Source organism: Gekko japonicus, unplaced genomic scaffold (genome assembly GCF_001447785.1).
Source record: "Gekko japonicus isolate JY-2015 unplaced genomic scaffold, Gekko_japonicus_V1.1 scaffold1189, whole genome shotgun sequence".
Classification (NCBI taxonomy): Eukaryota; Metazoa; Chordata; class Lepidosauria; order Squamata; family Gekkonidae; genus Gekko; species Gekko japonicus.
In genome coordinates, this window is record NW_015172592.1 from 469,758 (window position 1) to 481,071 (window position 11,314).

Sequence of the window (11,314 nt, forward strand, 5' to 3'; positions counted from 1 at the left end):
AAGCCCAAAGATAAATGGCTCTAGCCAATAATGATTCCGCTGATGAAACCTGCACTCCTGCCAAGGATGCATTAAAGTTCTTGCCGAAGGCCAGGTTGATCCTCACCCTGCAGGGATCCCTGAGAAGACCACTGGAATCCAAAATGACCATGCTGGAGGTCAGGTCTGCCATGGAAGTGTCGACCATGGGAAGCTTGAACCATTCTGCCAGCTCCAGAACCATGGGACTGAGCTGGGAAATAATCTGGTGATTATCTGCAAGAGCCTCCCATTCTGACTTGAAAACCATGTCAAAAACCAAAGGGAAGAGAAGGTACCTAGAAGTGGTTTCTGCATGTGGGAAAGCCATAGTTTAGCATGCTGGTCTAGCCAGATCTAGTTCTTCTAATTCTTTCTTGCCCTGTGGAATCTTGAGAATATGGAGAATCTTAGGCAGCAATTTTGGAAAGACGTCTTGCAGAAAAAGATGAGTCTGCATGTTCACCAGCGGCTCTTCTTTCTCAGAGAGTTCACCCTCCTCTCTGTTCAAGAAGGCATCTGACCGGTCCGAGACCTCTGAGGTGGGATCCAGCAAAAGACTATGTTCTCTACTACGGATACTGGGAGAGAAATTCTGCTGCCATGACCTAGGGATTCTTGTGGGGTAGGGAGGATTATTGGGTAGGAAAACTTGCTTCTCCTCTCAGCTTTGTCCAGCAGAATAGCAGACAGAATGAGGCCTGCTTCAGCATTTAGGACGGCAACTGCATTTGGCCCCACAACGCTGAGCTTCAGCTAGGGTGGCAGAGCTGATTTCCTTCTGCATTTCTCCCTTGATCCAAGCCAAAAGGTTTGGTTGTGCATTTTCACCCAACAGATCAGGCCCTGGCAAGTCTGCTGGCCTGACCTGGCTAGAGGAGAGGCAGTCTCTAGAAGAGGAGGGACTCAACTGGAAAGAGGAAGGACCACACTCCTCGCACCGTGGTCCAAATCTGCAAGACTGACACATGTCACTCTCTTGCCACTCTCTTTTCCCACTTTGTCCCTGAAGGAGACCAAGGGTGACCACCTCTCTTTTGGTCCCGCTGCTATAATGAGCACCCTTCAGCCGACCACTCTGAACAACTCTGGTGAAACACTATATGCTCAGCTGCAGGCTCCTGGGAAACGTGGGGGATGTGGAAAGCATCACAAGGCCTCAAAGTACTCTCAGATGGACCCAGGTCAGGTGGTCACAGCGTTCCTCTGTCCAGTCCTGAGGAACAGGCACCTCAGCTGCAGCTGCCAATGCTCTTCCATTGCCTCAGATGGAGCTACGGGGAGCTACTGTGGTCAAAGCATGGAGCCCCCACAGTGTCCCTCCCCTTCTAGCGAGAGACCCTTGAAGTGAAGTGAAGTGGAATGGTATGCCAGAAAGGTACCCCTGGCCCTACTCCTGCAGCAACAGATGATAAAGCCCCTCAAGATAGGCAGAGAGGAGAATAACAAACAAGAACACTGTGAAAAAGCAGTGAGCGCAGTGAGATGGCCACCTGTCTGCAAGCCAGACAGGTCCGAAACTGGGGGTTGTGGAAGAAGCCACTCACACTAGGAGTCAGTAAAAGACTGCTGACCCTGCTGGCCTCCAGGCGGAGCTTCTACCCATGAGTTGTAACCAGTGTTCCCTCTAAGCTGAGTTAGTGTGAGCTAGCTCACAGTTTTTTAGCATCTGGTTCACACATTTTTGTCTCAGCTCAGGAAGGATGGCTCTAGAGCAAACTGATTTATGCAGTAGCCAAACCACTCGCTCACTACTTTAATGCCAGTAGCTCACAAAGTAGAATTTTTGCTCACAAGTCTCCATAGTTTAGAGGGAACATTGGTTGTAACTGCCCACCCTGGACCACTGGAGAAACTCACAACATCCACGTCTACATTAAAATGACCCAAATGCAGAGGCAGAGTAATAGACTTGGGAGAACTGCTTGGTGTAAGAGGAATGCTTTTCCTGAAGCACAGAGCACAGCTTTTTTGGGCTGATAACAAATTCCAGAGAAAAGTCTGTAATAAGTAAAGAAGCCAGTGCTCCACTGTAAAAACACTCTAGGAGGCCTGGAATGGAGTGTTTGTGTTGGAGCTTACTTGACACAACTTTTGAAGTAAAAGAGACAGTTTATTACGGCTCCGATCACACCACAAGTAGCCACGCATGAGGGACGAATGCCAGGTGGATTTAACAGGCGCAATCACATGGACACATCTGGCAAGCATCGCGCACCCGCTCCCGACCCGTACCACCCAGCCGAAGATGTGGAGTAAAAAAGTATCTCGGAAAGTCCAGCAGCAAATTGTTTGCAATGGGCCTCAGATGGACTGTCTCCGTCTGATCGCTCCAGCGCGCTCCTACTGCCTCCTTGTTGAAGCACGCCAAAATCCTCTGACAGAACCCCCCCCGGGTTAACGGCCATCGCGTCTGACCGCCGTAGTGGCACGTCAAATTACGATGGCACAAATAGCCTCGCCTCCCACCCCCCCCCCGTGTTATCTGATACGTGTGACCGCAGACTACAGAACTTACTCAAATTGTGCCTGTTCTGCAAGCCATGGCCAGGGCTTGTGTTTTCCTACAAGCTGAGATGCTCAGGGTTCCATCAGCTCCCTCAGTGTTAGCATTAAGCCTTCCTGTAAATTCTCTGTGAATTGTTCAAAAAAGCTGCCTTCTGCTTTTTGATACTGATCTTGCAGAATACAGAAACAAAAATGCCTTCAATGTAAAGTTCTATGACATGAACAAAGGATGTGGGGAAAAGGCTCGTCATGTACCAAGCTGAGCCAAGAAGCTATAAAAGTATGACACCACTGCTCACTCCTCCAAGCAGTATTTAGAAAGGTGTAAGAGGCAAGAAAAGATCATTGCACTTGTGTTTTGTGCAAAGGAAGACAGTCTCCTTCCTTCCAGTCCTCTGGTGCAAGCAGAAAACTTGGGGAGAAGGTGGGTTGGTGGGGATCACAAATAGTGGCCAACTAGTGAGTCGAGTCAAGATTTGGAATTGCTAGAGATATTTGCCTATCAATATTAAAGTTTTTGCACTTTATAATGCATATCGATAATAATAGAAGACCAATAGAATATTATTACCTTTGTGCGTTGGAACTGGTCTATCATGCCCATCCATTTGACCTAATGGGTCATCAGAATCTGGTAGCTCCATTTCCCCTAAGAGAAAAACACAAATATTTTAACATCAGACCCTAGGTCACATGTAATTTATTTGTTTCTCTCTCACCATTTTGACTTGCAAGCTTGGCTAGATTATTTTGTTTTATTTACTTCATTTATATTCTCTACTGTGGGATGCAGAAGCAGTTTACAACATCCTCCTCTCCTTTATTTAATATTCATAACATCCCTGTGAGGTAGGTTATGCTGGGAATATGTGACTGGCCTGTGGTCACCCAGCAAACTTCCATGACAGACTGGGAATACAAATAAGAACCTAGTCCAACGCTCTAACCACTATACCCAGGGTTGCCAGCATCCAGATGGGTTCTGAATTACAACTGATCTCCAGACTACAAGATTGGTTCGCCTGGAGGAAATGGCAGCTTTGGAGGGTAGACTATATGGAATTGCATCCCCACTGAGCTCCCTCTCGTCCCCAGACTCTGCCCTCCCCAGGTTCGACCCCTGAACCTCCAGAAATTTCCCAAGCCAGAGTTGGCAACCCTGACTACACCACACTGGGTCTTAACTCTCTGGTTCTAGGCTCTTGCAAACACCCTGATCACTGAAGGCCTGGGTCTGCGCATGCAACAGAATGAGGTGTTAGAACCAAGTGCAACACTTCAAATGCCCTGGGGCTGGAATCACATTTGTAATCCTCCTTTGTATCAGAATACTAGTGAAAGAGGCTCTGGTCTATGCACTTGACAGCAAGTTTTTAAGTTCCATATCTAAAGGATTTTTGATACAACAGTTTCAAAGGACACTGTGTATATTTTTATGGATGAAATTAAAAAAAACATTGCTTTGCTGGAAATTTTTTTTTATCCATTCCACAATAGAATTCCTTCCACGTTCTCATCAACAAGTGGAAGGGACCCCACCCCCATCGAGGAGTCAGAAGAAAGGGGGTTCTAACTGATGAACAACTCATGGTATTACAGCAGGGTTCCCTAGAGTAGTATCCATGGGCACCATGGTACTGTACAGATCTTCTTAGAAAGTGGGTGTGGCAAGTATAAGTCAGAGATTGTTACCGGCTGTCCTCATTCAAATGAAATGGTTTTCCATGGCTTCAATAGAAGCCACTGGGGGATTAGGAGAAGTGATAAGGATTCCTCCTCAGGCACTCTTGATTTTTAATCCTTCTCCCTGAACATTGCTTCTTCTCTTTTTATTTCCTAATCTTCCTCCCACCCCCTAAGGTTGCCAGGTCCCCTTGTTGCACCAGTGGGGGAATTTGGGGGGCATTCTGGGACATTCCCAACATGATGATATCACCTGGAAGTGACATCATCACATCAGAGACGTCGCACAGAGACACTCTGGGTTTTGGGCAGAACTCTATGGTAAAACTGGCTTCAAACCATAGAGTTTTGCCCTCAAAACAGAGTGTCGCCCCAGTGTGATTATGTCATTTCTGGGTGATGTCATTGTGTTGGGGACATCACAAAGCAATGCTGTTTGGAGGTGGGGCTCCCCCGCGGGCAAGATGGCTGGCAGCAGGCAGAAGCCCCAAAAACCAGGGGAAATCCCACCAGGACCTGGGGACTGGCAACCCAGCCGCCTCCTCTCAGGCTTTCCTTCATTGCTTTTTATCTCCCTTCTGTAACTCTTTTGAAAAATGAGGACAGAAGTACTGTGTTTGGCTCTGCCTCTTAAGCCATTTTGTGGTAGCACTAGTCACCACGCCTCCTCAAAATTTCTAAGGTACCTGGAAATTTGAAAAGTACTACACTACTACCCTGTACTACATGTTCTTCCTAGATTATCAAGATTTTTCAGAAGAAATATTCCAAACGTTTGTAAAAAACCTGTTCAGCATGCTATAATTAGGGCCCATACAAGATGAATGATGCGGAATGGACAGCTGAATTCTGATATCTTCTTGCCTAATTTTCCCTATTTGTGCAGGACTGTTGCATCCACATTCAAGGGAACTGATACCAAAAGCAAATAGTTTGTAACTGTCCCTAACAATATGTATCACAAATAAATGAAATGCAAATTCCTTGCTTCCTTTAGAAATAACACAATGGATTGTACATGCAAGAGTAATTTCCAAAGCAACTTTGTCATTACATCAAAATCGGGATAGGGACAAAATGTGTTTTACTTGTTTAAGAAGTCTCATACTGGAACCTCACTTCTTTTCTAGACTGATAATGGAAAAGAGGAACCAGGAAAAAATGCTACGCCATCTAGTTTTGAACACAGAGTTGTACTGAGAACAAACGGAATGTAGGTTGGGAACTTGATGCAGAATCAGCAGGATGCTCTTGAAGCCCAAAGTTCCTTCCAGTTATACAGAACTCACTGCTGGGGTATAGCACTCAGAAAAAATATGTACGCAGGTTAGGAAAGGCACAAATAGGTATAGAAAAAAGCCTGCATGGTTAACAAACAAAGTAATGGAAGCTGTAAAAGGTAAAAAGGATTCCTTTAAGTGGTGGAAAGATAGCCACAGTGAGGTTGATAAAAGGGAGCACTGGATGTGACAAATAAAATGCAAGTCTGTGGTCAGGCAGGCAAAAAGGGAATATGAGGCAAATATAGCAAAAAACATAAAGGCCAACAATAAAACTTTCTTCAATTACATTAGAAGCAGGAAACCAGCCAGGGAGGCAGTGGGGCCCTTGGATGACCAAGGGGTAAAAGGAGTACTGAAGGATGATAGGGAAATGGCTGAGAAGCTGAATGCATTTTTTGCCTCTGTCTTCACTGTGGAAGATGAGAAGTGCTTGCCCACTCCAGAACCGCTGATTTCAGGAGGGGTATTGAAAGACCTGAGTCAGATTGAGGTGATGAGAGAGGGCGTTCTACGACTGAAAGACAACTTAAAAACTGATAAATCACCAGGCCCGGATGGCATACATCCAAGAGCTCTGAAAGAACTCTAATGTGAACTTGTGGATCTCCTTACAAAATTTTGTAATCTTTCATTAAAATCTGCCTCCATTCCTGAGGACTGGAAGGCAGTTAATGTCACTCCCATCTTTAAAAAGGGTTCCAGAGGAGATCCGGGAAATTACAGGCCAGTCAGTCTGACATCAATACCGGGTAAGTTGGTGGAAACTGTTACTAAGGAAAGAATTAGTAGGCACATTGATGAACAAAAACTATTGAGGCAGACTCAGCATGGGTTCTGTAAGGGTTCTGTAGTTGTTTCACTAACCTGTTAGTGTTGTTTGAGGGAGTGAACAAACATGTGGACAAGGGGGACCCAACAGATATTGTTTACCTTGACTTCCAGAAAGCTTTTGATAAAGTTCCTCATCAAAGGCTCCTAAGTAAGCTCAATAGTAATGGGATAAAAAGACAGGTCCTTTTGTGGATCAAAAACTGGCTAATTAATAGGAAACAGAGAGTGAGTATAAATGGGAAATTCTCTCAGTGGAGGGTGGTAAGCAGTGGGGTACCACAGGGCTAAGTACTCGATCCAATGCTTTTTAACTTGTTTATTAATTATTTGGAATTGGAGTAAGCAGTGAAGTGGCTAAATCTGCAGATGACACAAAGTTGTTCAGGGTGGTGAGAACCAGGGAGGATTGTGAGGCACTCCAAAGGGATCTGTCAAGGATGGGTGAGTGGGCGTCAACGTGGCAGTGATGCACATTGGAGCAAAAAATCCTAACTATAAATACACGGTGATGGGGTCTGAACTGGCAGAGACTGACCAAGAGAGAGATCTTGGAGTCGTAGTAGATAACTCAATGAAAATGTGATAACTCAATGAAAATGCTGAGACAGTGTGCGACTGCAGTAAAAAAAAGGCCAACACTATACTGGGGATTATTAGGAAGGGAACTGAAAACAAATCAGCCAGTATCATAATGCCCCTGTATAAATTGATGGTGCAACCTCATTTGGAGTACCGTGTACAGTTCTGGTCACCACACCTCAAAAAGGAAAGTGCAGAAAAGGGCTACTAGAATAATAAAAGTGTTGGAACACTTTCCCTATGAAGAAAGGTTAAAATGCTTGGGGTCTTTACTTTGGAGAAATGACGGCTAAGGGGTGACATGATTGAGGTTTATAAGATTATGCATGGGATAGAGCAGGTTGAGAAAGAAGTACTTTTCTCCCTTTCTCACAATACAAGAACTTATGGGCACTCAATTAAATTGCTGAGCAGTCAGGTTAGAACGGATAAAAGGAAGTACTTCTTCACCCAAAGAGTGATTAACACATGGAATTCACTGCCGAAGGAGGTGGTGGCAGCTACAAGCATGGACAGCTTCAAGAGGGAACTGGATAAACATAAGGAGCAGAGATCCATCAGTGGCTATTAGCCACAAGGTATAGATAGGAACTCTCAGTCTGGGGCAAGTGATGCTCTGTATTCTTGGTGCTTGGGGGGAGGGGGCAACAGTGGGAGGGCTTCTAGTGTCCTGGCCCCACTGGTGGACCTCCTGATGGCACCTGGTATTTTGGCCACTGTGTGACAGTGTTGGACTGGATGGGCCATTGGCCTGATCCAACACTGGCTTCTCTTATGTTCTTGTGTACTTAACTAACACATAAATTAACTGATAATGGCATAGAAATCAATACCCAGGAGTCATCAACACAACTTATCCATACTATGACTTGCAAATAAATACTGCAGATTTTAAGAGACATTTAAAAATTAGTATTTTCATAGAAAATTTAACTTTTTAAAACAGAAAACTCAGCATCTTTTCTTGTGTTTTCAAGCCCTATTCTTTGCTGGTGGAATCCTAGAGTCAAACAGGAGAATGGGGGGTTATTTCCCAGCTCCCACCCTCCTGCATTCCTAACTGATTTTTAAAACCCTCAAATCAAGATGGAAAGAGACAAAAGTATTTGCTCATAAAAAACCCGCCTCTTAAATAGCAGCTTTGTGCAAGGCTTCCATGTGTTCAGTATGTTTATTTCTGGCAAAGCAAGCTACCTCCAGATGTGCCTTATCAGTGGATAATTACAAGGCACAGAAAGTACAAACAGAAAAAATCTGTATGAATAGTATGTTAAATTTGAAAGATCCTCTTTGCATTCTGCAAATTATATATCGGAAACAGACAAGTCATTTCTAACTTTCCCCTTTAAAATTACCTTTTTAAAAAGGTATTCTGACTTTGAACATTCACCTTCAATTATAATCATCTCTGAATTTCAACCTAGACATTTTTCTAACTGGTAATCAATGCAACACCAGACTCTGAGCTGCAGAACTTAATGGAGCTTTAATAGTGTACTCATCAATAATCCATCAAAGCCAAGGAACATTTACTCCTTTCCAATAAAACAGTAATAGTTTCAGTACATATAGGTGCTTCAAAAATAGCCATATTTTCCTGTTGTTGACCAACAGGGATGCCCCAGGTGGGGGCGGGGACCCCCCAATTTTTGGGTGTCCCCCAGATACCAGCCAGCCAGCTGGCGAGGGAAGCCCCACAACCCCAACAGTCATCTGTGGCCCAGTTGAAAAGCGCGGACACCATGCACATCTGCCCCCACAAGCCATGAATTGCGGCTTGGAGGGCAGGCACGCACGGTGCCTGCTCTTTTCAAATGGGGCCACCTGCTCCTGCCCCGCAAAGCACGAATTTGCGGCTTGCAGGGCAGGTATGCATGGCATCCACTCTTTTCAAGTGGGGGCCATGTGCGCCTGCCCTGCAAACCACAAATTCATGGCTTGCAGGGTAGGTGAGCACAGCACCCGCTTCCCCCCAACCATTTAAAGGGAACTTTCCCTTTAAATTGTTGGAAGAAAGCAGGGCGGGTGCGTGGGTGTGTGGGACTGTGTCCCTGACATCACGCTGTATAATATCATCATATTGAGGATGGCCCCTCCCCCTCCTGGAGTGCCCCCCCAAATCCCCCCACCGGGGAGAAGATGGGACGTGACAACCCTATTGACTAATTCAACTATAGGCATATTGTGCGGATGAAATGGAAAAGAGAAACATTTCTGCCATCTTGGAGAAAAGGCAGGATAAAAAATGTACTAAACAAACAAAGCAAGCAAGCAAACAACCAATAAAGGAACCTCCACAACCACTGCTTTCTATATAGTGGATTAACATAACCTACACTACACATTCTCAGCAATCATGCCGGGGGGGGGGGTCATCAGTATCTCCTCCACTGTGGACTTGCATGCCTGCCTAATTTTGTGAACAGTGACAGTGTTTGTGACATTGAAGCCAACCCTTTTACTAACATTTGAAGCCAAACTATAATAATCTCTTTATGGAATTATATAAACTGGTTAACTAACATCAAACATTATTCAGTTGCAAAGTTACCAGGGCCACTGTGGAACTTGCAATAGGATTCTGTATAGATTTACTCCATTGTAAACCCATAAAATTGGACTGGAGTAGCTCTACATAGGATTGTACTACTAGCAGCCAGATTGTCAATAGCTTTCTTTGAAAATCTGACACACACACAAAAAGGATCCCTCAGACCTAAATGATCAATACAATAAACCTACATGGAACCCCAGAGACAACATACTAACATTATCCTTTTCAAAGCTTTATCTAAAAGATAGCATTCTGGAATAATGTTGCACTACTTCTTCAGTGACTGATTTATAGAGTGGTCATAAAAATCTACAAATAGGCCAGTATGTGAAATGAACTACTGACCTTTGGTGCTAAGCAATGAAAACGGGCTGATGGCCAAATTTGATATGGCAATTATATTTCATTATTATGTTCTCCTGCGAGGTTGAGCTAACAAAGGAATTTGCTAGTTGTGTAAAAGGCAAATTCAATAATTGCACAGCATGTACTAGTCAACAGGGCACATGGTGCAGTGCTACCATTCACATTTGCTTCTGCCTCACTAGAGCTTGTGGGAATGGAAACAAAGAAGGAGACGTACCCTATTACCACGCAATCTCTACAACTTCATGTCAAGCAGCGTGCTCAACACCCTGGTACCTTAGCGCACACGTTACACCTATACAGTTTAAGCATGTGCATAAAATAAAAGCAATTGTGCCCATCAGTCAGTTTGAAACTCTGTTGCTCAGCACATCCCTGCCAATCCTTTCTGTTCTACTGGGATGCAAGGCAAGAGCTCACCATATGATACCAGTGTGAGAGACTTAGGGAACTCATCCCAAATATTTTTTTCATTAGTGTAATGAACAATAAAAAATGGGTTAAAGTCAGCCATTGCATTTACTACACTTCTCAAAATGGAACAGGCTAATAGCCCAGGACTCTGAGAGAAGCTGGGACACTAGTGGCAGGCAGGGGGAAAGAATCACAGCTTGCAACAGATCAATCACTATTGTTTGACCTGCTCCTTTTCTCTAAGAACTCTCAGTCTGGGGCAAGTGATGCACTGTATTCTTGGTGCTGGGGGGGGGCAACAGTGGGAGGGCTTCTAGTGTCCTGGCCCCACTCATGGACCTCCTGATGCCTCCTGGTATTTTTGGCCACTGTGTGACAAAGTGTTGGACTGGATGGGCCACTGGCCTGATCCAACATTGGCTTCTCTTATGTTCTTAAGCCATCTCTATATGGATAAATTAGTGAAATGATGAGTTAACATCCAGTTGAACCAGTGAACTTGCATACTGCAACAGATTGGACCTGCTCAATAGCACCTGCTCCAATTTCATGTAGAAGGGGAGTCTAAATTAGATGCAATGCCCCAGAAATTTTTTGAAGCTGTGGCAGAAAGCTCATGGAAAACTTCATATGCTGCAGCAGTGAAGGAAAAACTAAAGGCACTGCTAGAAAATATTGGGAAAGTAAAATGAAAACAGAAAGCAGAATGAAGTAGTAAGTAAGCACATTTAATGAACTATATCAAAATAGTACAGTTGACATATACACAGTCTGTTTATCCCCAGGGGTCTTTTGGGGCCTGAGCATGCTGGAGCACCGCTCAGGGAGCCCAGGCGCCCGAGGAGGCGGCAGCAAGCCCCACCCCCAGCTCCCCACACTGCGACCCCCTGCTGCCTCCCTGGGCCAGTGCCGGAGCGCTGCGGCCCATGGGAGGCTAGAAGAGCCCCCCTGCTGCCTCCTAGGGCCAGCGCAGAGCGCTGCGTCCCGTGGGTGGTTAGAAGAGGCCCCTACCGCTGCCTCCTGGGGTAAGTGAGGGATGTGCGGGGAGGGGGGGTGGCGGAGGCTTGATTGGGGAGGT

At 45.1% G+C, this 11,314-nt stretch overlaps 1 protein-coding gene across 1 annotated transcript in view; it reads right to left on the reverse strand.

Annotated features, from left to right (window-relative positions):
- ROR2 (receptor tyrosine kinase-like orphan receptor 2) overlaps window positions 1-8,308 on the reverse strand; it is an 83,278-nt gene extending 74,970 nt beyond the window's left edge. The window contains 2 exon segments of the mRNA XM_015421525.1: window positions 3,098-3,175; window positions 8,293-8,308. Coding sequence (XP_015277011.1) covers window positions 3,098-3,175; window positions 8,293-8,308 — 94 coding nt within the window.
- Window positions 8,309-11,314: the final 3,006 nt, after the last annotated feature.